Raw genomic sequence first — 25,116 nt, forward strand, 5'->3', positions numbered from 1 at the left:
TCTCGGCAGCGGTGCTGCCATCCCGCTGGCCAGCAGCGGCCGGATGGTGAGGACGGAGCAGGGACGGGGCTGGCACCGGGCTCAGTGCTGCAGCTCATCAGCACGGCTGCATCTGGCTCCTCGTCCATGTGCTGCTGCCCTCGTGTCGCATCCCGTGTCCCCAGGTTCACGTGTCCCAGCACGGCCCCGTGCCTTGCTGGGCTCCTGCTGGATCCCCTGCCTGGCATCACCGGGGGGGGGGGGGGGGTTCCCGGGATGCTGCTGGGCCCCACGGCCGGTCCCAGTGCCACCAGCAGCACCACGGCAGATCCCATGGGACCTCGCCTGGTTTGGGGTGGCCAGGGGGTGGTTGTGCAGGGACCGGGAACTTCCGTATCCAGCTCAGAGGGCTCCAGTGTTTTGTAGTGTCTCTCCTGTAGGTTAAGGCTGTATTTACACACGATCATATACCAGCGTAAGGCTCCCCAACCCCAGCTGCGTTTTTCCATGCCGATGTGATTTACGTCAGTTCCTCCCGGGCCAAGCCCATCCCTTCAGCCCCCCCATGTAGCACCGACCCCCTTTTACAGTAAACTTGAACCTTTGTATCGTCAACAAGGAAAACAAGTAATTCCTGTCTTAACTGTCCCTGTTATTTAATGTGTTTCTGTCGAGTGTATTTTATCGTTGCATTGAGGAGAGGGGGGAAGCAAAGCAGAGGAGGAGCGAGGGGTCTGTGGGGATCTCCCCCCTGTGTTCCTGCAGTGCCGCTGTGAGCCATATGGAAACGCTCCCAAACAAATCAGAGGCTGCCCATGGCCTTGGCACCATCCTGCTGCCACCTTGGAGCCCTGGCAGAGGGCAGAGGAGCAGCCCTGACCCATGGAACCCCATCCAGAGGGAGCACTGCTGCTCCTCACACCCATGGCACCCCCTTTGGCCACCTCCAAAGCACCTTGGCCAGGGGTCGTGGCCGGGCTGTGGAGCAGGATGAGGGAGGATGAGGGAGGCCAAGGCAGGGGGAGCTGAGTAGGGCGAGGGGCTGGGCTGCAGCAGTGGAACCACTGCCGGAGCTGTGCGTGCATTGCGGATCCCGGGATGGGACCAGTGCACACAGAGCTCAGGGACCGGCACTGAGCATCCCATGAGTGCAGGGACCAGCCCAGCCTGGGGGACCCTGCACCGGGATCGGGGATCAGCCCCCAAACATCAGGAAGAGCTGCACGAGCCGGGATGGGGCGAGAGGCAAATGATTTAATGCCTTGTCCTGAGTCCCAGCTCAGTCTCTGCTTGGTGCCACAGTGAAGGCAGCAGAGATCATCACCACCAGCCTGGCACAGAGCAGAGGTGGGGCCTGGGGATGGTGCTGGGCTGGGATGAGGCTGACAAAGGAGGATAGGGACAGGTACTGGTTTGTGCCAGGGCAATGTACTCGTGGCCAGGCAGCACCACTGGCCGCAGCATGTGTGTGTGTACGTGCTGGTGCTGATACACACCGAGCACCACCGGCTCTGCTCTGCCCTGCAAGGGTGTCAGGGGATACATTGGAGAGATGCCCAGCCATGGGAATGCTGATGGCCCAGTGCTCCCGGCCATGGCTTGGCTTTCCCATGGTGTTTGCAGACCGGGGCACCTGCATCCCCACGGCTGCCTCCGCTTGTACCCATCAGCTGAGGTTGTGCCATGGCCTTTTTCCTCTTCTGGAGGCCATCAGGAAGCCGGTGACAGGAGGAAACCAAACCCTCTGCACCCTCCACGTGTCTGGGAGTGCTGCTGGCTGGGACCTCCGTGCCGAGTGGGACCCTGTTGTGCCGGAATGCGGTGATGCTCACCCCAGCAGTGTCCAGAGGTGGGTTCTGGGCGCTGGGTGCGCTGCTCTGCACCTCACCAGGGAGTAAAGCTCCACCTGCCGCAGCCACTGAGGGGGATTTGTGTCCCCACCTGTGTCCGTGCACCCCATGCACCGGTGCCATCCTTGCCACGTGCTGCACTTGTTGGCTCTCGGGGTCCTGCTGCAGTTGGGGACGTGGGGCAGAGGCTGCCGGGAACAGACCCATGAGCCTGGCCACAGAGGGGCTGGGCTGGTTACAAAATGGCTGGAACCAGACCCAGGAACCAAAACCAAGAGCCGCGCTTCCAGGAAGGCTGGGACAAACTTTGGAAGCCACGAGGAGCTCAGAGAATTGTTTGTTTTTTCCTGAATCCAGGTGGTTTTGGCTGAACTGTCCCTGCCGCCGCGCCTGGGCGCAGGCTCCAGCTCCGCTGCGCTGGAAAAGGCTTTCCAATGAACTGAAAGTTCCATGTGTGAAAGACAGCGCCTGGCACGGGGCCTGCTCCCCATCCCACATGGTCCTGCAGGGGGGAAAGGTAGCATTGACCCCCCCATTCCCCAGAAGATGAACCCTCCTGGACTTCTGCAACAGGGAGAGGGATTTGCTGGGACAAGGAGCAGGGCAGGGATGGGGAACAGCAGCGTGACCCCTTCTTGGAGTCAACGTGACCTTCATATTCCCTTGGGCTTGTCACTGCTGTCACAACAGCATCGCGATGCACGCGATGGAGCTGCGCTGCATGGCCCTTGGGGTGCAGGGGCTGGAGTCCTGCGGCCACTGCAGTGCCGATGAAGTGTTGGTTACTGAAAACAGCCCTGAGCACCCAGCTCTGCCCTCATCTGTGGCTCCCAGCAGCCGGGCAGAGCACAGGCAGGGCACAAGCAGGAGGCAGGAGGCAGGCAGGGCTGATAATGTGGTGCTGGGGCCCCTTGCCGGCTGCAGCGTGCACTGCAGCGGGTCCCATCCTGCACAAGGGGCTGAGCTGCCCTCCTTGACCTTGGGGAGCTGCGCTCCTCTGGGTCTGCGCAGTGCAATGCAATGGGACCCCATGGGGTCACAGCTCTCCTGGGCTGGGAAGAGCCCAGGGGACACAAAGCTGATGGGGAAGGAGGAGAATCTTCCTCCCCTCACAGTGATGCCAGCATCTGCTCTATCTGATGGATGCTGCTTCTCTGCCTGGCTGGGGGAGAATCATGCTCATGAGCAGCACAGAGATGCTCGTGCGTGGAAGAGAACGAAGTAACGTGTTTCAGTGGCCAACACCGAGCCAAGTGCCCTGCTGCTTTATTGAAGATCCCCCCCCGAGCAGGGTGTGTTACACAGGGCCCGGAGTGAAACCTCCACAGAGGCACCAGGTAAGCGTGTGCTAACGAAGCCGCTGCGCTGAGGTTACAGCGCGAGCAGAGCCTTCAGCTGGTGTAAATCACAGCAGCGCCGGCTGCACCGCCCCGCGCCAATTCGCGTCATCCCAGGACCTGGCCCGAAGTCACACGAATCCGTTTCCAAAACCCCAGCGTTTCAGTGTCCTGAAGACGTCAGCATCCGCTCCTCAGCCCCAGGGCTGATGCTGCTTTGAGAAGAGGGGCAGGAGAAGGGACCGGCGCCAGGCAAGAAGACGCTGCTCCGATGCGGCAGCTTCTTGCTCCTTAGGGAAGCCGGGCTTTTCAGCAGGGCCTGAGGGGTTTATACGCTTTGATTTGCAAAACTGCCTCCTGGTGCCGGTCTGTGGGCAGGGGGGTGAGACCCCCCCTCAGCTTCACCAGGGGTTAGGGCTGAGGAGCTCAGCTCCTGCCTCAGCTTGGACACCCCGAGTGCCAGTAGAGACCTCAGCCGGAGTATTCCACTGCTCCAGAGCAATGGAATGGTGCGTGCCCAGTGAGGGAGGCAAAGCAGCTCCATACGGGAGCCCAGCTCCCATCCTGCGATGCCCCAAAAGGAGGGTCCCTGGAGCAACATTTTGTCTCACCAGAGCATGAAAATCTTTAACCGAGGCTCTTGACGTGCTGGTATGTAACAAAAATACAGATATAAATACGAGCCGTTGCCAAAATGCAACCTAGAAGCAGGAAAAGGGGAGCAGGGAAAGCTCAGAGCGATGGGGCCTGAGCTGTCCCAGGGTTCCTGTGCTCTATGGGCCCGGCAGGAGCTTGCAGAGCAGGTCGATGACAAGGGACGCGGGCTGCACAGCGTCGTACTCTGCAAACAGGTGGCAGAGGTTCTCCGAATCCGTCTGGCTTTTGGCCACGAACCCAAAGATTCTTTGAAAAGGGAAAGAGATTTGCTCAGTTTGCATCCAGGAATCCAAAGGAATCCGCTCAAACCAGCCCCAGCCACAGAGCAAAAGCCCAGCTCCAGCAATTCCACCTTGGCCCGCTCCCCAATCACGTTTACTTGGAAGCAAAAGACCCAGGAGAAGTGTTTCTGGCAAGGCTGTGCAGGGTTTCTTGAGCACAAGGTAGAGCCAGATATAAACTCACTTCCTGAGCCCAGAGCAAGCAAGACCCTGGGAAGGCTGATGGGCTTGGGCAGGAGCTTTCTGCACGGCTGGATGAGGAGAACTGGGCTTAGCCAAGCCTCTCATCAAAGCCTACAGAGCAAAATGCGCCCCGTGTCTCACCCTGCCACCACGTTAACTTTTATCACAGCCCCTCTTCATTTCTAAGCTTTGATCCTTTGCTGCTCTGCGCAGCTTTGCAATGCACCCACTGAAGAGACAGCATCTTCCCCCCCCCGGTTTCCACCAGCACCCTGGGGCTGCTCTTACCTGGAGGACTTGCAGTACTTCTGCCACCTGAGGGGAGAACAGAATTGGGTTCACAGACTGGTTTTTAACCCAGCCCATCAGCTGCAAAGCCAAGGTTTATATTTAGCTAAACCACAGCACGTTAAGCCCGGGGCAGGGGCTGCACAGCCGGTGGGTGGGGATTACAAGTGATGCAGATACAGGAGCCGTGGAGCACCCCTTGGACCTGCTCCCACTGGGATGGGAGCCCTCAGCCCATAACTCACTTTCTGTTCTCAGGGTCCATCCCACAGAACCTGATGGCAGCCAAGGGGTAATGTCGCCTGAAGAACACCCTGCGGGAGGAGGAGGAGGAGAGCGTGGTGTTAGAGGAGGGCAGAGCTGACAGAAGAAACGGGTATCTCCAAAACTAAGCCCTGTTTGCACTGCTTTAGCTGCTGGGGATGGGGGTTTGGGGGGGGATCCTATTTCCTGGGGCTGCCACCAGGCTGATGGTGGCAAAGCTCTCGGGATGAGCCTGCTCCTGCCTCAAGCACAGCAGCATCGTGCCCTGCGCTGCAACAGGGGGGGGTCAAGTCCGCCCCTGCATTGCGACACGGGTTTGTGCTCGCAGGCCAGCTCTTGACGTGCTGCACATCAGCCCGTTGGCAGCCTGAGAGGCAAGAGCAGAGCCGGCTGAGCTCTGTTTCTCTCACCCATTGAGCTCTCCCTGCACCTGCCCACCCGTGAGCCCTCGGCTCCATCCTCACCCTCCCCAGGCAGCTCTTACTTCCTCTGGATGTCCGTCAGCGTCACCCCCTGCTCCGTCACTCGGAAGTGCACCAGGGTGGGTGTGGGCAGCGTCTCCAGCTCGAAGGTGCAGGAGATGGCTTTCTGGATGGCCGGGGCTCCCGTCAGCGTCTCCGTGCTCACCGAGTTGAGGTACAAGACGTTGCACACTGCAAGGACAGCACAGAGCCCTGCTCAGCGCAGCACCAGCATCTCACTGCCGTGTGCGGTGCTGGTCCAGTTTGGGGGGGGTCACAGGCATCATCCTGCGGCACCGGGCACACGGACGGGGGTCAGGTTTGTTTTGGTGGAAGCTGGAGATCTGGTGACTCAGAAATCCATCAGGAATTTATTTTGGTTTACTTTAATTCTTTGCGCTCAGAGTTTTAAAAGTCAAAATATTTCATTTCCAGTTCCTAAATGTCACATTTGTTTGGGATTTTTTTTTTTCCTGTTTAGTGCATATTTCCTTTAATGAAAAGCAGAAATACCCCGAGCCAACGGAGGGCTGAAGCCAACCCTAGAACATGACTTTTTGGGCTGATTGAGCTCTGTAAAGGGCTGCTCTGGGTCAAACTGAACTTTCCAACTTGCCAACTTATTTTCCAGCATTTCCAGCTAAACAAAGTGGTTCCTGACTACGCCAGGATCCTCCCCATGGCCTCCTGCCCATCATCCTCTGCTCTCACCTGGAGAACACCCGCCTCTGCCCCCAGGCCTGGGGTACTGGTGGTGGAAGAGAAGCAAAGACCCTTCCCCATCCTGCTGTGTTGTTTCCATGTGCCTTCCATCAGCAATTTAACCAGCCCCAACTGTCCCATCCCTGTTCTAGAAACCCCAGATGTTCAATACCCATCGGTTCAATACAATTAGGAAAGGCTTAAAAATCCCAGCCTATCTAAACCTGTGGGAATTATGGGTCTTTCTTCAGCCTTGTGGCCTCAAGAACTGTGTTTTCACCATCCTGAGGACCAAAAGTCTCCTTTCTTTAAAGATACCAGGTTCCCCTGCAAGCCCATGATTTGAGGTTGTGCAGAAAACCTGCAGGTATCTGCAGCCTGGTGATAAAGGCAGGAGGGGACATTGGCAGCAGGTCACCCATGGGTGTTGGTGCAAAGACAGCTTCTGCTGTGAATGGTGCCCGAAGGAATGCCATAGAAAATAGAGCTTCTTGTTTAATAGGTAAGGATTAAAGCCCCAAGCACGGGCGCATGCCCAGAGCTGTGGCTATCACCAGCTCAGCTTTACCCTGGGGTCCTCCCCAGCTCCTTTCCTCACCAGCAGTCTTCTTCAGCAAGGCCAGGGTGGATTCCGGAGCACAGTCAGGGCAGTCTTCTCCATCAGCAAGATCTGCCCAAACAACAAGCAGGGGCACTGATGCGCAGGGAGCCCTGGATCACCACTTACCCTCCATTTCCCTCTCCTCCGATCTCCCCACTCCTCTTTTCGTTGCCCACCCTCAATAGTCCCCTGCTCCCCACAGCTTTGCTGAGCACCCTCCATCCGCAGCAGAAGCAGGTCACCACTGACTCGGGCTCAAGTCAGCTCTTGCAGGTCCCTGCTCCACCTCCAGCCCTACTGCAGGGGCACTGGGGTTCAGCCCCCTCCCCACTGCAGGACCTCACCCACCTCCCCAGGCTGGGGACGGCTCAGAGCAGCTCTCCTGTCCCCAAGCACCTACCTCGGGTGGGGATGCTGAGCTTGCAGGGCAGTGCCAGTGGCGTGATGGCATGCTGGTACACGAAGGCAGAGAGGCTCCCTGCAACACAGAGCTGGGAGTTGAGGGGTTGCTGATGCCCAAAACCTCCCACCCATGTGCCTCAGGCCCTGTACAGTGTCCCATGGAGCTCAGAAGGAAGGGGGGGGGGGGGTACTGAGTTTGACTATTTGGGGTCTCACGTGGGTTTTCCAACCTGCATCCCATGTTCCTGGTTTGGAGACTGCTTTTGAGGGCTTTTAGGGGCTTTTTGGGGGCTGCTGTGGTTGATGGCAGCATCCTCACCGAAATACAGCTCCTCGCTGGCTCCTTTCAGGTGCACCCCTTTGGCAGAGGACTCGATGAGGAAGTGCCGGATGAGGTCACTGCTCTCATCGCCTGCAGGCGGGAGTGGAGACAGTGTCAGCACCAGCATCGGAGCCGTTTTCACCCCTGCCCTTCCCCGCCTGCCCCTGCCAGCTCCAGTGCATCCACCGTGCAACAAGTGCGGTGCCAGCCCCAGCACAGGGGTGCAACGAGCGCGCACAGACCCCGCCACTTGCATCTCTCATAGACAAGAGCAGCTTCTCAGCTTGCTGCAGTTTGAGTAGTTTCAGTTAAACCCTTGGCTTTCCCAGTGAGCCCTGTACCTGTCTGGCTGCCGGATGGAGACACGAGAACCTTCATGGCCAGCCCGAATGAGCCGCGGTACGACGTGCTGTCCCGCACCACGAACGTGCCTGGCTCCTTGTCCTTCAGCAGCTGGATCGCTGTCAAAGCACAGGAAGAGGCTCAGCCAAGCTAAACAGGTAGAACCTCCCCGGGTTGCTGATGCTCTCATGGGGAGTTGTTCCTCAGCAGCACGTGCAGAGGACACAGGCATCCCTTATGTGGGTACCAGATGTGGTGCCCCTGCAGAGTGAGGGACCTGGCTCGGTCCCATGGGTCCTGTGGTCCCAGGACAGAGTCAGCCCCTGGCCAGGCCATGCTGAGTGGCAGCACATTAGGAGGAGAAACTCTGTTGGAGTTAAGGGAATCACAAATGGGCTGTGTCACAGCCCATGTTTGAGTGGGCCCCTGGACCTGGGAGTGGGCATCAGTACACTTTGAATTGCCATCACTGAGTCTCCACAGGACCTCAGTGTGGGCACTGGGATGCTGCGGGGGTAAAGCTCCAGCCTGGGGAACAGGCAGCATCCTCCCAAGAGCAATCCTATGGAGGGGTTACCCCTGCAGAGACCCTTTGCTGCCTTACCTTGCTCCCTAGTTATGCTCGGCTTGAACCAGTATTTCGATGTGTCCATCACAAACTTCATGGTGGGCTGCCCAGCCCTGGGGGGACCTGCAAGAGACCGTGCAGCGTCAAGGACCTGACAGACTTCACAGCAGCCATCACCAAGAGGACAAAGCTCTGGCAAAGCGATTCCTCTTTCAGGCTGGCCGAGGTTGAAGGCTGTTGTTTTCAATCCTTTTGAGCAGAGCTTCCTCCCTGTGCCTCAGAATAATTCATTCCCCACGTAATTATCTCTCTTGGCAGGCTGTGATGGAGTGCAGGGAGGCAGCACATGGAATCCCCCAGCAGTGCCCATCTGCACAAGTCTACCAGCCCATGGGGATTTACACGGGCTGAGGATCTGACCCACAAAGCCCTCCTGCTATTCCCATAAGGGTCCCAATTAAAACCCTCTGCCCTGAGGGCTGCCTCTGCTGGTCTCCAGAGAACAATAGCCCCAGTGTTTACCCTTGAATGAGGGACCCTATGAGCTCTGGTATCTTTAGATGCCCTCCAGAGCAAACTGCTCTGGGCTCACAGACAAGCATGAAACAACACAATTGTGGTTGGCAGTCTCAGGTGCTATAAATAAGTGTACCCGCACCTCCTGGAGGGGACCCGAGTGTTTCTGCCTGCGGAGCAAAACACCGTGGCTAATGCAGGCTCATCAGCAAAGAGCTGGGGACCCCCGCAGAGCCCTGCAGCCTGGTGGAGATGCAGTGAGGCTCTCCAGCCCCAGCAAGGACCTCCTGTCCTTTATGTCTATGACCCATGGATAAACCAGAGTAGAGAACAGTGTTTGCTTCCCCTTTCCTGGCAGCTCCTGGGCTCTGCAGCTCCTTCCCCCCTCAGGCCTGCCCTATGGCAGGGAGGTGACTTACTGTCTGGGCTGCAGGAGAGTGCTGGTGCTGACAGCGCGGTGTTCAGGCCACCGAGCCCTGAGGATGGGCTGCAGGTGGGAGCAGGGACCTGCTTGACAGAGGCTGGGGGGGCCTTGGCCGGCCTGGAAGATGCATCCCCTTGTTCCAGGCACCCGTTCACCAGCAGCACCGGGATGTCGGCTGAGGAGCTGAGGATGGAGGGGGGGCAGCTGCTGGCCTGTCCCTTCTGGGATGGGGAGGTGCTGGCTTTGGTGGAGGAGTCTGCCCTGGGCTGGTGGGGACTCAGGCCAAAAGCTTCTCCCGAGTGAGAGGTGATGCTTGGGGAAGGTGGGCAGGGGCTGCCCAGAGAGCTGGCAGGAGACGGGCAGTCAGCGGAGAGGCAAGCAGTGGGGTGAGCATCCGAGTCGTCGTTGTGGAGTGAGTAGGTGCTGCTGCAAGGGGGACACAGAGAGCAGGGGGGTGCTTAGCTGGGATGCAGTGCACAGCGCACCCCAGGGACCACACCAGCCCTGTGGGGCATCGAGCCCCAGCCTGAGGAAGGAGGTTTTGGACCTTGGGACTTGGGATAACCACCCCGTGCCACTTCCATCCCCACCATCAGCCCAAGACCAGTTACCTTCCAAGGATGTAACTGGTGTCCGAGCCAGGGCTGGTGGAGAGCACGGACACCCGGCTGCTCCTCTGCTGAGCCCTCACCACGTGCACTGGCTTCAGCAGGTTGTCGAGGCCCGGGGAGGTGCCGGGGGTGCCGGGACCATAGGAGATGCTCTCGGTCCGGCACTGATGGGGCACGGCCACGCACTCGGCTGTGCTGCTGTGGGGTGGGGAAGCTGCAGAGGTTGGCCTGGGGCTGGATGGGCTGGAGAAAACCACGCTGCCACTGGTGCTGTAGTTGCCTCTGAGCCCCCCTTTTTGGGACAGGAAACCGTTGCCCTGGGGGGACCTCGAGAACGGGGTGCCCGAAGGGCTGGGGGAGCCCTGCAGCCGCTCGGGACACATGGCTCTGCCTGGCGTCATCTCTATGTACTTGATGTCTGCAGGAGGAAAGAGGAGGTCGTTACCAGCTCAGCGTGAATCAGGTTTGTTAGCTAAGCTCTGTGGCACACACATGTCCCTTCTTGCTATTCATTTTGGCTCTGATGCGCAGGCCCTGCAGGGTGCTGCACCCCGGGAGGACCCCCATGGCCCAACGCTGTCTTCATTAAGATCCTGTGAGGGCTGATTTGATTCCTTCACAGACCCCAAGCCACAGAGACACCCCCCAGTGCTGGCAGGGAGGGGGGATACACACAGTCAGGTCTGACTGCGCAGACCCCCCCCATCCTGTACTGCAGCACCGGGGCCTGCAGAGACCTGCAGCCAGAGCAGGGTGTTTCCTCTGGCAGCAGCTCTGCTTGTACCTGACTCAAGAGAAAAACATGCGGCTGCTCCCCCAGCGATGGCACCGGGCTGGAGGGTGCCCACGGCAGCAGGCACGGGGCCCTGCGCACCCATTTGAGCACAGGGAGGGTGGCTCCTTGGTCCCCAGGGGCACCAGCAGCCAGGCAGAGGGAAGCCACGAGGCTGTAGGTGCCAGTTATGGCACCTGCTCACCCTTCCCTTCTCCCATCCTGCACAAGAGTACTCATTTCCAAGGCAGTTTCTGCGCCTGTGCCCTGCTGTGGGTTCCCTCGTGCTCTTCCATTCATGCTTGGGGCAGGCAAGGCACTGCCTCATCTCCTACCCCCTCTTTGCTCACCAATATCTGCATCTAGCAGAGCATCGCTTGCTCCCAGACCTTCAGTGCGATCTCAGGGACGGGACAAGGGGGTGCTGGCTGCCCATGGTGCATATCAGTCCCTGTGTGCCTTGAACAAGCTGTCTGAGCTAGAAGATGTCTTTTAGCAAGAGACACTCAGGCTTGATTCGTGTGCTCGCAGTGATGGTGAACTCATCACCTCCCCAGGGAGGCTGTTCCAGTGCTTAATCACCTCCACTGCTTCAAGCATGCTCCTTTCTAGTCTGAACGTGCCCGGCTCTGTTTTCAGCTCCTGGTTCTTGCCCTGCCATGGAGTTCAGGAAAGCTCCCCCTTCTTGAAGGTGTTTCTTGGAGGGAGAAAAACCCTTCTGCTGCAGCAATGAGAAGCTGCTCTTGCCAGCCCTGAGCTCCCTGGCAGCTGATGGTTTATGGTGTGCTGGGACCTGCTGGCCAGGGCAGAGCGGCTGCCCCTGGAACGCCAAGCGCTGCAGCCCCAGTTTCCTGCAAGGAACAAGCAGACCTCTAGGGCATAAAGCTGGGGGAGCAGGAAAAGCACAAGTCTGTACAAAAGTTACTCCCTGAGCCCCTTCTCCGCTCTGATCCCAGCGTGGGATCCGATGGGCAGAGCCGGAGGAGAGCTGCCGAGGAGGCGCTGGGTCAGGCTGCTCCCAGGGGGAATGCGGCTGGACCATGCACGGGAAGGAGCCGGAACTGCAGCCTCCTGCCATGGGCAGGCAGCAGCAGCTCCTCCGGAGCCCGGCGGTTCTGGTGTCAGCATCAAACCCTTACAGGAAGCTCTTTTGGGTGCTTCTTGTCAATGTCGCCCTCAAAAGGGGAAAAGAAATGGGGATTTTAATTGCTCTTTAAAGAAATAACCGAAAAGCATCTGTGCGCTGCAGAGTGCTGCTTTGCTGCCCTCGCTCCTGCTTATCATAGAGCTCAAATATTTGCTCAAGACCTTGGCAAGGTTCTCAGCATCAAGGAGTGGCAGGAGTGTCACCAGCACGGAGCAGAGCTGTCACGCGAGCTGGGATGCTGTCCCCTTCTGCAGGAGCAAGCAAGTACCAGAGGGAGTTGGTGACTCTCATCAATGTGTCTCCAGCAGCTGCGCTGTTAAACCCCTCCTCATGGTTTCCACTAGAGCAGAACAAGCCCCTCTCATGGGCTCAGGGCACTGTCAGTCTCCTGCCACATCAAGTGACTGTGTCTGCAGGGAAGAAAGAACCTTAGAAAGAGCATCAGGCAGAAAAGGAGGGTATGGAAGTGATTTGGGGGTGTTGTGGGGCCTCCCCTGCGTGGCCAAGGGGAGGAAAGGGAGGCAGGAGCCCAACAAGATGAGGAGATGAGAACAAGGCTGGGCAGGAGGAGGTGGTGATGCGAGATGTGCAGCAGTTGGGAGTTTGTGTTAGACAGGAGGAGAGCTGTTAGAAGAAAAAGAAAGCTGAAGCGAGGCTTTTCCCATGAATCCGGAGCCAGATTCCCAGATGTTCAGTTCCACACCGGGAGCCAGATTCTCTAACCCACGGGCACGACACCGATACCTGCGGGCTGCTGGGGACTCCAGCCCTCGAGTGATGCCTGGGGGGGGCATCCCAAGGCCTCTGCAGCCAGGCTGAGGAGCCAAGAGCTGAACTTGCCCTTTGCCACAGTACTTTATCTACAAGGCCGCCCCTTCCATCCGAGTGGGAAGCGGGAATGCCTCTGCTCCACAATCAGCCGAGCCCCATGGCAATGCCTTTAACATCCTCTCCCTTGCCTTTCCTCTGGAAACAGCCCTGGGGACAGACTGTCAGGCTATTTCTAAAGACACAGACAGATAAAAAAGCTTTCCAGAAGCATGGAGACCGTATCTTTAGGCACCCAAACACATGGCAGAGCTGCCCCGAGGCGCAGCACAGCGCTTGCAGCAGCGTGCAGCGCACGTGTCACGCTGCGCAAGGCTGTTGAGCAGCTCACACACTGCACAGGAGCCGCAGGCAGGAGTGCTGGGGTCAGGAGCAGCACACAGAGCAGGGCTCCGGACTGCTGGGATGACAGAGGGGTGCTGCACAAGGGGTCACATAAGGCACCCAAGCATGAGAGCAGGAAGAGGGGGTTGGTGTGTGCTGCTGATGCTCTGCCTCTTATACACCAGGTGTGCTGCTGGAGGAGCACAGGGGCTCTGGAAAAAGAATCTCCCTGGCAAAATGACTTTGGAACCTGTAAATGGGCTGGTTGGGCAATGACCGGTACCTTAGCCCAGGGCTCTGCAAGTCCGGCTCCAAGTCCTTGTGCTTCCGCGGGTCAAGTATGACCCGGAGGAAGGCTCTGCTGCCCTTGGGTAGAACCAGACTTCTGCTGCAAGGGGGAGCATGTCCGCACATCACATCCAGGGTCAATGCCTGTCCCTAATCACTGATGGCAATAACATGGATTAGGAGTTTTCCCCACCAGCTACAAGCCCCATTTCTAATGGGAACTGATTCCCCAAGCACAGAGGAACAAAGATCAGGCTGAATTAAAGGCTTCTTCCTGCAGATGGTTTTCACTACCTCTGAGCTGCACCAGCTCCACCACACTCCCAGCACCTTTTGCCTCACCTATTGCCTCTGGATCCTGTTTCTTGGTGGCAGCAGTGTCACCCTGAGGAGCAGCTTGGACTGCATCCTGCGCTGGCTTGCACGGGAGCGGCTGAAAGGTCGGATCGATTTCTAGGATCATCCTGTTGAGGCTCTCTATGTCCAAGGTAGGAGACCCCAGGCGAGCCTCCGGATCCACACCGGGGCTCTCCTCCTCCTTTGGCTGATGCGCTCTCTCCAAAGGGGTCTCCTTTGGAGCCATGTGCTCAAACACAGGGTGGGCTCTGTAGAGCCCCCCATGGGGCAGCAGGCGTGTGTTGGTGTGCACCATGGCCGGCGGGTCAGCCCAGCCCTCCGTGGAGTAGTAGGGGCACTGCATGGGCAGCGCCGAGCAGCCCTGGTACCCGGCTGGGTGCAAGCTCTTGCTCTCCTCCCGTGAGGAAACGCACACAGTCTGTCCAACGCGCAGCACGTGGCTTCGTATGACCTGGGACATGCTTTGGCTTCCCGCTTTGATGGCTTAGAGTCCAAGGGAAATCTCCTCCTCGTCCTCCCCTCTTCCTTCTCTCCGCCAAGGACTTCGGACCCCTTCACTCCAGTCTCAAGCAGCAGAAGAATCTGAGGAATGCAGAGAGAGGAGCGGTTACACAGGCATGCCCCGGGCAGGAGCAGACTGCAGCGGAAAACTCTATGAAAACGGGGATTTGGAGCGCAAAGCTGGAATTCAGCTCATAAGCAAACAAGTCATCCCCTATTGCTTTTCCACCCCCTTCCAGCCCCTGCGCCCGCCGCCACCGTGCATCCGGGCAAGTGCAAGGGGGATTAATTCGCAACAGCTTGTCAGGAATCAAAGGCCTGAACGCTGCATTCCGCTCCATCTGCACGCTGCTTATTTTCCTGGGCAGGAATGAAGGATGACTCCAACAACAGCAGTGGGGGACCCTTGGAAGCCACCCGGAGCAGACAACGAGCCCGGAACCACGCAGGTCAGACCTGCCGTGGGCCATAGGGATGGAGCTGCTGCCAGAGCAGTGGGTGTACACTTAATTGGAGGGTTTATTTGGCTGGCACAATGCGAGCTGAGCCCTGGAAGCCTGTGTATGTGTCTGCTTTCTCTAGGAATCCGATTGCTATTAAATTCGGCATACTCCCTGGCTTTGCTTTAGATAGAAAGTATTCTCTAAGTCTCCAGTCTAAAAGACCCATGCCAGGAGCTGGGTTCCTCTGGGGGGTTCTCAGACACTGTTTGGAGGTGGGGGAAGTCGTGCAACTGATCTGCAAACAAGTGGGGTCCCCCCCTGGCTGCTGCTCTCCCTCCTGCTCGTCGGCACAGTCAGCAAACCTCAGTGCCACCAGCGTGCTGAGGGAGCCTCACTCTGCCTTAGGAGGAGGAAAATAAACCTGTCGCCCTTCCTACCCACCGGGGCAGCCAAACCCCGGCGTCTTGGTGCTTGGACATCAAAGCCAAGTACATTTCCCAGGATGCCAGATGCATGGGAACGTGCCCATCCTCTCCGGTCCTCAGGGAGGGCAGCACCGGTGGGGACCACAAAGTCAGAGCCAAAGGCTCGCTGACAGGAGTTAATGCTAGAGCTCAGGGCTCGCTCCTGCGTGCCCTGTGCGGAGCTGGTGTGTGATGCATACAAGCAGTGGGCTGCGCTTATCACGGTATTTGTCCTTTCCTGCATCAGCCTTGAAGCAGTTATTTGCTCTCCTATCTCAGGGTGATTAACTGTGGAGTCACAGGGCAGAGGCAGAGCCGTGGGTCCATCGCGCCGTGGGCAGGGCTGGCGCCGTACGTCACGTCTGCCGAGCGGTGACTAACTGCTGCGCTGGGCGAGGTGGCCCAGGGCAGGCTGGCTTTGCCCTCGGTGAATGCTATAACCCTGGAGAAGCTTCTCCTCTCGCTGCAGAGACACCCAGAATAGCACACGCTTGCTGAGGTTAGTGCGTTAGAAGCAAAAGCACTGCTGCTGTCTGCTGGGTGAGCGGCTGAGTCACCCCCGTTAACACGCTCTGAAGAGCAAGGAGAGGTTTTTAAGGACTGCAGGAAGCGAATAAATACTTCAGCCCCATTTAGAATCCTGCCCAGACCCCACTGTGTCTCCTGGGCCTCTTGAGAGATGTTATTTAGAGGACCAGCAGGCTGGCGCAGAAGAAAGGCTCAGGACAAGGACGTGTCCTGCACCAAGACCTGTGCTGCAGGAAGGAAAGCACCTCTGGGAGGCAAGTGCTGTGCCTTTAGCTGGGAATCAGCCAGGCACATGGCATCTCTGAGTTGGAGCTAACCAATACTACAGCTGGGACAGACACAGCCCCTCCAGGCATTTGGGGTCTGCAAGCCAGCTCTGTCCCATCCTGATGGGAGATGACCAGAGCCTGGAGCAGGTTATCCCTATGGAGTGCCAGCTGGGATCTACCAGAAAACGGGTGGGAAGAGCTGGACCTCAGGGGAGCTGCCATCAGCACAGGTCCACGCTCTGCCTGCTTCTGGTTCCCTGCCTTGGAGCACGTATGTGCCAGGGTGCCACAGGCGATGCTGCGAGGGGTGCAGCACAGCGCAAGGCTTGCGGAGAGCGTTTGTCGAGTATAAAAAGAAGAGTCATTCCAGGTCAAAAGCACAAGTGAGATGGAGTGAAAATTGGATTCTCCCCCGGGGACAAGAACTGCCTGGCTCCAGTCAGCGTCCGCAAGACAAGGCTGGTTTTAATTTAAGTAGGTACAGAAATAACGTGCAGTATGCATGAACCGGGACTGTCAGGGGGTTCCAGGAGCATGCACGCAACAGTTTCCCTCCTCTCTTGTACTCCTGCCCTGAGTTTTTGATCCGTCTCGTGCCAGAAGGAGCCTCCAAACCTCATTTCCCTTCCCTTCTCTGGGTTAAACCCTCCCAGGCTCCTTGCAAGAGCCCTGAGCCTCACATGCAGGCTCTTGGGCTCGGAGGAGCCAAAGCAAAGGGCTGGGATGAAGGAGGTTAACGACAAGGTGGCTGCTCACAACCAGCCCATGGCATGTCTGTGCTGTGGGGCCCAATGCACCAGCGCTGCAGCAGAAGCATCGCAGCCCTGGCAGAGTTCACCCAGTGCTGCAGACGTGCCTTGCAGGGCTTGGCTGGGAGCTCATCTGAGCCTGAGAGCGTTCCCTGGCTGCACAGAAACTCGGGGGGAAGGAGAGCATTTGTTTGGGCGAAGACAAGGCCAGCACAGGCAGAAATGGAAATAAGCTTGCCATGAACACATCTAGACTGGAAATTACAGAGCTCCTGCTTCTGGAAGCAGGCTGCGGAAAGGAATCCCCCTTCAGATGAAGGCTTAGACGGACACGCTTATAAAGGCACTTGGCGGGGCAGCTGCTTACCCCACCAAGACACCCAGCTTGGCGAGGCAGGATTCAGCCCAGTAACCCCGGTCCTTATCGCCTCCTCCAGCCCAGCTCGGGGGGCAGACCCTGCTGTGATAACCCAAAGCCCCCCCCCGATGTGCAAAGGGGCTGCCAGCACTGGGGCTGGAACGGGAGCACCCGTGTGGGGCTGCAGGAGGTGGGAGCTGGGTGCCCTTGGGCCAGGGCTGTGCCAGGCACACCCTGGTGCTCCCTAACAGCCCATTGCCTTTGCCAAGCCCTCTAGGCACAGCCCAGCCCAGCCAACGGCCACGTGTGGTGAGCCCCATGGATCCCCCATAGAGCAAAGCGCCGTCGGTGGGAGCACAGCGAGACCCCCAGCTCCAGCTCTACCCAGTATGAGCCAGGACACAGCCTTGTGCCCTGCCTGCTCAGAGACCCCAGCACAGCAAACCCAGCTGCACCAGGAAGAGTGGAAGGAGCTGCTGGGACACCCAAGATTTACAGGGCTCATTACACCCAGTTTAACCACGGGGAGGGCTGCAGGGTGACTTGCCTGGATTAGCAGGTCGTGCTGATGAGGGCGAGGATAAGGGTTCCCATGGTTATGCTGTGTTTTGCCCACAGAGCAGGGAGTGCAGCGGTATCGCACAGCAAACACCAATATACCTCCAGCTACAGCGGGTTCCAGCACCTCTGGAGCACGAGGCAGCTGAGAGGGGTGACGGTCAGACAAAGCCAGCTCCCTCCTTGCTCAAACAAGAACTAGTTAGGAGGTCCAGCAGCCAAAAGAAGCCTTTATGAAATCCCTGACAGCTTCTTGGTATTCGATCAGCCCCCGGAGCCCCACGATGGGGCAGCATCCGTGTGGCCATTGCCAAAGGGGGACTTGTTGCTGGGGCAGGGAGAAGCACTGCAACACAGCCCGGCAGCAGCAGCCAACCTCCTGCAGCGATCCCCTGCCAGCAGCCCCAGCGCATCCTTGTTTAGCAACATTTCAGGCTTGACAGGGTCTCCAGGGCTTTGGATGAGGAGGGTTATTTGCAGTGTCGAAACTGCTCCTCTCCCGCTGCCGTGTTCCCTTTTCCTCTCTCAGGATGGCTCTTTCCCCGTTGGCAAGAGCTTGTCTGGGTAGGAGACAAGCACCATCCCTGGGAGAGGTCCCAGCGCAGCCAGGAGGGGTTTGCCTCCAGCTCTTTGCAGGCTGGGCAGTGGGCACGGGAAGCAAGAGCATTGGGCAGCAAGAGGAGCTTTGGAGGAGGGTGTGTGTCCAAAATTAGACTAAGTTAGCTAATCCTAGGAGCATCTGAGATGAGTTACAGGAATATGAGAGCTCTCAGTCACACCAACAAGCTCCTCGGAGCACCAGCCTGGGTTGCTCCCTTCTGATACCACAGACACATCTCACCTTCCTTCCCACATTAGGCTGTATAATGACAAGGGAAGCTGCAGCGTTAGGGAAGCTGTTTCCCTGCATTTCAGAGGTGCCAAGGGAATGGAAAGGATGGGAGCTGCTGTACAGAGGCTCTGCAGGTTCTCAGTGTTCCAGACGGACACTGTACAGCAGCTCTCCCCCACGCACATCCCCTCAAGTGTACAGCGCTGCACCCCAGGGCTTGAAACCTTATGAAGCCACAGACCATGCTCCATGCTCTTCTCTGTGGTGCAAGGGACAAACAGCACAAGGTGGGACTCGATGCTCTTCCTCCCCTCCTCAGAACTCCATCTTCCTGCCCATACATCTGCCTGCGCAGCCCTGTGTCTGCAGTGCTCCTGGCTGGAGCTTCCACAGGACGACCCTGATGTTCTGCTTCTCTCTTAGGCAAGGATGGATCCCAGGACCTTAGCTGTGGTTTCACAGCATCTCTTGACACTGACCCGAGCCACCGTGCTGTGGCTTTACTGTCAGTGGCTTAAGAAAGTACAGTGATACCAAATAACCTCGACAACGCACTGCCTCTGACTTCTTGCTACCACGTGGCATTTTGATTGCCTTGGACTCTCAACACTTCACCACACCACAAAGCCCTGTGTACACACAGAACGTGCTCTCATTGCCTCCTTGCTATGGGCTGAATTCACTTCAGAGTGAGTGGAGCACCTCGCACCACTGGTACAGCAAACATCATGGGAAAGCTTCAAGCTCTGCGTGAATCAGAAAGGCAATTGCTACCGAATAAAACCCATTGAAGACTGAGGAAAGCCCCAACCCTCTACCCAAGCAAAAAGCATAAGCCCGTGGCACTTCCCACAGAACATCCAGCAACATTCCCCACCCAGGATAAACAGCCCTTGGTCTCTCTGCCAGCCAGCAGCGTTGTTCAGGCAGGAACAACCATGTCTTGGCTTATTCAAGATCTCTGCAGCAGATTTCTCCCAAGGCACAGGAATAAACACCAGTTAAATGCAAAGCAGCAGAAGAAGAAAGAGGAGCGATGGAAGAGAGGAACGGATACAAGCTGCAAACAACATTAGCATGGAGGATGGAAGGAGAGAGCTGGAAAGGCAGATACGGCCCCTGAAGCAAGCACTCAGCAATACCTGCGCTGCAGCCGCTTGTCCCCTCTCCTGCAGCAACACCTCCAACAGCACCTTGAGCTCTTAAACTCAGCACAAGGGTGGGTCCGTGAAGGACTCGGTCCTCTGGGAGCCTTGGATTTAATGGGAGCCCAGTCCCTCCCACCTGGGCTGAGCTTCGCTCGCCGCCCCTCTGTGCACTGGGTGCAGCCCTGCTCTGGCCAGGTGGGATGCAAGAGGGAAGATCCAGGGGATGGGATACAGCTGGAGCATCCAGCGCATGGGCACAGCACAGCCCGAGGCAGAGCGACCCGGACGAGCTGCTCAGGACTTTCAGCTGGTGCAGGGCAAGGTAACTGCTGGCAGCAGCTGAGGGTTTGATGCTGCCATTGACAGCCGTGTCCATGAGGTCCCACCCGGGTCAGCAGTAGCCCAAAAACCAGCCCCCAGCCATGGCATGGGCCCCTCACAGCTTGTGGAGAGAGAGCAGACAGGGACCGGGCTTCAACCTCACTCTCTGGCCCGAAACCCTTGTCTTGATTCAGCCTCTGCTGAAGTGCAGCAGTGAAGTGCAACCATCTTGACTCATGATGCTCCTTTGTGTGTTCGAGCCCCCTGATTTACCCCAATGCCAGGAAAGTCCCAAGTACCTCAGCCAGCTCATGCCAGCATTGGGAAGGGGTCCTGTGACCTTTTGTTATTCCTTTACCTTAGTTGCATCCATTTATTTTCATGGGTGTGGAGAGAGAACAAGCTCCATTTGGAGCATTGCAATTGTGGTGTCTCCCTGCTCCTCCTTGGTGCAGAGGGCACCCACAGAGCTGTCATCGGGGGGAGCAGCCTGCGAGGTTACAGCCTGGCCCTGTGTCACTGCCTTGGTGGCAAAGGCGCTGCCTCACAGGGTGAGATGGGTCCAACTGGGTGCAAAGGGGAAGAAATGATCTCCCATCACATCTGGCTAAAGGGCGCCTATAGCCTTCTAAGGCTGTTCTGGCCTGAGCTAAACCAAGCCCTGGGTCTGCCCACACCCTCAGCACGTTATCTGCTGGCGCATTAACGGGGAGCTGATTCAAGAGTGTATTTAAAGGCAACTGTGCCTCTAAGTCCCTGCTTGTGCAGTGTCCGTCGCTGAGCAGCCCAGCCTGAGTGCTGCGTTCAGCATTCCCACGTTGGGAACGGAGGGGAATAAATAATCCCCAGCCATCCACATTTTGGATGGCTGTGCGTTTTGGCTCAAGGGTTTCTTCCAGTTTCAATGGGCACAGAGCCACGCGGCAGCCTTTGAAATCCCACATGTGAAATGCCCGTTTTCGGGGGAAATGCCTATTCTGCTCCCAAAAATGCTCTGTGCTGGCGGCAGCGCTGCCACACGGCGGAGGGACGCTTTGAAACAGCCGATTTTATCAGGAAAGACACCATATAAACTCCCTTCCTTTCAATTCCTTGATCTCACTTTACAATCTTTCCAACGTTTCATTTATTGTTGGCGGTTGTTTCTTCCTTTCCTTACATCCCTGGAATTTACAGTGCTCCATGCTGCCAGCACAGCCCCTTTCCTGCTGCAAGACTGAAGAGGGGAGTGAGTGATCTCCCAGCAGCTTTCCTTTTTCCTGGCTGGTAAAATTCCCCATTGATGGGGGACCTGACAGGCAGTGTTTGCAACCTGGAGGACGCTCAGTACCGCTGTTGCTGCACACACGCAGCATGAGGCTCCAGCTGGGAGCAGGCAGTGTTGGGAGACCAGGATCTGTGTTAGGTTGTAGAATCACAGACTCATAGAATGGCTCGGAAAGGATCATAAAGCACCTTCAGCTCCAACCCCTGCCACGGGCAGGGACCCCTCCCACTGGAGCAGCTTGCTCCAAGCCCCTGTGTCCTTGAGCACTGCCAGGGATGGGGCAGCCACAGCTTCTCTGGGCACCCTGTGCCAGTGCCTCAGCACCCTCCCAGGGAAGAGCTTCTGCCTAAGAGCTCATCTCAGTCTCCCCTCTGGCAGGTTAAAGCCATTCCCCTTGGCCTGTCCCTACATCCCTTGTCCCAAGCCCCTCTCCAGCTTTCCTGCAGCCCCTTCAGGCACTGGAGCTGCTCTCAGGTCTCCCCTTCAGGAGCCTTCTCTTCTCCAGGCTGACCCAGCCCAGCTCTCTCAGCCTGGCTCCAGAGCTCCAGCCCCTGGATCATCTTTATGACCTCCTCTGGACTTGCTCAAGGCTGAGCCTCTACACTGTTCCCTGAGCTCTGCAGCCCTGGTAAGATAAACCCTGTGTCAGCAGGATGGAGCGTGTGGTTCAGGGTTGAGCACATCCCAGAGCGAGCCTGCGCTGGACCACCCTGTCCCACCGCCCCAGCTCCAGCCTGTGGCTGCTTCATGCCTCGTTAGCCAGAAGGTGCTGAGCAGCCAGATTTGGTGATGCAAAGCTGCTTGCTGCGTTCTAACATCCCATCCCGTTCGCCCCGGGCCTGAAGGGGCCTCTCAGCCCCGGCCTGATGCAATTCCTCTTCAGAGGGTATTGGATTGTTACTGCTGTTGGCACTGACAGAGCCAAACTGAAATCCTGGGTTGGGTTTTGAGCATTGCTTTCAGTCTGCAGCACAGGCTTTCACGTCTCAGTGCTTTTCCATCTGCGTTGTGTAAGCCCCTCGGAGGTGTCCTGGAGGGACCAGTTGCTATAGAAAAGGGCTTGTTTGTTGCAGTGCCGGCCACCTCCTCGCCAAGTGCTGAAGCAAACACGATATTGCAAGACCCCTCTGAAAAAAAAACCATCATTTTCCTCTGGCTTTGACTTTGCTGCTTTTGCAGGGAAGCCAAGATGCTCCGTAGCTCCTTTACCAAGCCCTTGCACCTCCGTCCGCATGGGAGATTAACAGCAATAAACCCACGAGGTGCACTGGGGGCCCTGCCAGCACAGCAGCGTGTTTTGCCCTGCCCTGATGGATCACTAACCACAGCCTGTCCTGCCCAGGTGTGAAAATGGGCTTGCACTAGGGCTTGTTATCCCAGTCACAGCCTGGGTTCAGTGGATTTATGGAGGATGTTGTGTATTTGAGCAGCAGCGTCTGCGCACTGTGAGGGTGTGCTGACAGAGCTGGAAAAATCCCACTGTGGACAAGCCTCTGCCTCCTCCTGGGTTTCCCCACCCCGAAGGCCCAAACATGATTAACAAACAACCTATCCTAAGAGTCTTACATAGCTGTGCAGGTGGAGAAAATCACGGTAAGGCAGCTCCCCCGAGGTGGAATGGGATGGTGGAAAGGTGGCAGGGGCTGTTTGCAGATTGGCATTCCCAACAGGAGCAGGCTGCTCCTCCAGGTCCCTGTGAGCACCCCATGGCACATCCGCAGCAGAATCCTCTGCCCCCACCTCTGCTGGTAGCTCTGTCTCCTCTTCTCAACTAAAACGGACCCGCCTGTGCAGCGCAGATCTCTCCAAGCATGGCTCTACCTGGGATGTGCTTATGAAAGACCAAGTATTGATTTGACAGCTGAAGCACCCCAAATAAAACCCGTGAGCTGGCCCCAGCACCTGCTGTGCCCCATTGCCCTTCAGCAATGCTGTGCCCCATGTCCTGTGTTAAGCACTGAGGCCACCTCCCTCCCATCACCGGCTCCAAGCCTGGCACTTGAGAAGTGAATGGCTCCGTGCCTCAAGCTGCAGAAGTGACTGAGCAGTGCATCTGGGCAGGAAGCAGACTGCTGCTCTCTTCTTCCTCCCTCCTCCTCCCCACCCTCCAGCCTTCCTCCCTCCTCTGGGGCCTTCAGAGATGAAGCAAACATGATATACACTGGAATACCTACTTGAAGAGCCGCAGAGGGCTCTGACCTGCCTAGAATCGATGGCACAACTGCCATCAACAGAGCAAGTCCAGGCAGCTCCCAGGGAAACCTCTGAGGGATGCCTGACCGGCTTTGCGCTTGGATGGACCTCAACCTGCCCACCAAGCAGCACAGGGCAGGGGAGAGGACCACAGGCATTCACTGAGGTCTGGAATTAGGTCCTGCTGCCACCTTCAAACATCCCCAGAGGCATCCTGAGCCCTTCTTTTGGGGCCTGTGGGCACAGCGGGTAGCAGTGCTCAACAGCACTGAGCCCAGAGCATGCAACAGCACTCGTGATGCTGTGAGCCGCGCAGCACAGGGGGCATGAGGACAGATGGATGCTGAGGAGGCAGCTCTTCACACTCCACTGACCCTGGCACTGCGGGGCTCATTTTAACTGCTACGTGTGCGCTGCAGAGACCTCAGTGCTTCCGAAGCCTCCGCCAGGTGAATCACCCTTGGGCTTGGAACAAGCAGCACCGGGAGGGTGACGAGGCCCTTCGATTCCCCCAGGGGGATGTTAATCAGCCTCCTCTAACCGAGAGAAAGCACCTTTTGTTTCCTACACCTTACAGTTACGATTTTCATCGGCTCAAACGCAAGCCAACGTGGAAGCCACACCGGAGCATCAGTGAGTCAGTGGCAGCCACGAGCCAGCGAGGGAAGGGGTGCCCTATGGGGTGCCCCAATCCAACAGGGTGTCTGTGCAGGAGGGAACCAAGGAGCAACCGCTGTGGCCTGCAGCGTGCCAGAGGCTGCTCCATGGACCTGTCGGCACATGCCGGGTGGTGCGAGGGCTTCGGCAGCCGGCGAGGGGAAAACCACTGACGTCAGTGAGATGGGATGAGGTGCTGCTGCTGCCCTGCATGGCAAAGCTGAGGCGGCAGCACCTCAAGGAGTTCCCTCGTGTGGAGGTGGAGCGCTGAGAAAGCACCTTTGTTGGTCAGCGCTGTGTGGCAGCACCGGCGGTCTCCGATGTGCTGAGGAGCTATGGACAAGCCCCAAGGAAGGTTGGTTCTGGAGGCCCCCTGCCCCAAAGGGGTGCTCAGCACATAACAGCCTCCTGAGCCCCTGTCAAAGGCTCACCTTGGATTTCTCTGGGGTGTTTTCTCAGAGGCTGGGGACATTAAAGCCGGTGAAAGAGCCCAGGACAGCATCCTGCAGCGTGCATCTGAGGCTTGCGTTTTGCTCTCAAAACAGCACCTAGAGACTGGATTCTTCTTTTCTTCGTGTCCCTTTTCCTGAGGCAGCTTTTAACGGATCATTTCCAGTGAGGAAACCTCCCATGGGGAGTAGATGCCTCCACACTGCTGTGGTGAGGGGTGATGCAGGGAGCTGGCAGCGCTGGTTGTGCCATGTGGTAGCAGCCATCCGTCAGCTGAGACGTCACGGTCCAAAACTTTCCTTGGAAAGATGCTTTTAGGATCCACCCCGGAAACAACCGTGAGCAGCCCCGCTCACTGATGTAAGGCACTGAATGAATCACGGAGCCACCTGCCTCCCCACCACAGGCGTATTTTAGCCTGTGCCAAGTGACACCATCGCCCTGCAGCTTGTCATCACAGACTGGTGTTGGCCCTGCAGGCCAGCAGAGTCCTGAGGGATGCTCATGTGGGGGGTTGGAGGGGGTTCTGCACGCTGGGGCTCTCCACTACCAGAGGATCTTCCCAGTGCCTGTGCCAGACACCTCACATCGACTCAATAGGGCCAGCACGGTGTGAATGCACATGGCCATGGGCTACGGGAGACCTTCCCCTCCTCTCTTGTTGCCACAGCAGAGTCCCTGGGACTCTGTTTCTCTATCCACCAGTCCCCATGTGCTGCCTTAAGCTTTGCTCCCAGCCAGCCAGAGCCACAACATGGATGGACACCTCCAAGGAGCACGTTAGCAATGGTTCCGTAGGCACTTTCACTGTCCTGGATGTCCTGTGGAGATGCTGCTTGGGAAAGAAACACACTTGGAGCCATTCCAGTAAGTA

At 57.6% G+C, this 25,116-nt stretch overlaps 1 protein-coding gene across 1 annotated transcript; it reads right to left on the reverse strand.

Moving 5' to 3' along the window:
* Positions 1 to 3,592: 3,592 nt before the first annotated feature.
* Positions 3,593 to 19,515, reverse strand: TNS4 (tensin 4). Its single transcript, XM_061477617.1, has 13 exons — positions 19,349 to 19,515; positions 13,490 to 14,086; positions 9,789 to 10,206; positions 9,173 to 9,603; positions 8,274 to 8,360; positions 7,669 to 7,788; positions 7,325 to 7,417; positions 7,004 to 7,081; positions 6,601 to 6,672; positions 5,324 to 5,492; positions 4,821 to 4,889; positions 4,576 to 4,602; positions 3,593 to 4,069 (listed from the first exon to the last, which is right to left on the reverse strand). Exons 2-13 carry the CDS (start codon positions 13,962 to 13,964, stop codon positions 3,940 to 3,942), a joined length of 2,169 nt encoding a protein of 722 aa, XP_061333601.1. The 5' UTR covers positions 13,965 to 14,086; positions 19,349 to 19,515; the 3' UTR covers positions 3,593 to 3,939.
* Positions 19,516 to 25,116: the final 5,601 nt, after the last annotated feature.

This window comes from Pezoporus flaviventris, unplaced genomic scaffold (assembly GCF_033815535.1).
Source record: "Pezoporus flaviventris isolate CSIRO_AGI_PZ_B2104156 unplaced genomic scaffold, CSIRO_AGI_Pfla_v1 ptg000107l, whole genome shotgun sequence".
Classification (NCBI taxonomy): Eukaryota; Metazoa; Chordata; class Aves; order Psittaciformes; family Psittacidae; genus Pezoporus; species Pezoporus flaviventris.

Excerpts from the sequence above, each read along its gene's own strand:
- TNS4 (XM_061477617.1), bottom strand. The coding sequence starts at position 13,964 with ATGTCCCAGGTCATACGAAGCCACGTGCTGCGCGTTGGACAGACTGTG. Across the intron at positions 7,082-7,324 it reads CAGCGAGGAGCTGTATTTCG|GGAGCCTCTCTGCCTTCGTG; the intron begins GTGAGGATGCTG and ends TCTGTGTTGCAG. Across the intron at positions 5,493-6,600 it reads CTTGCTGAAGAAGACTGCTG|TGTGCAACGTCTTGTACCTC; the intron begins GTGAGGAAAGGA and ends CTGTCCTTGCAG.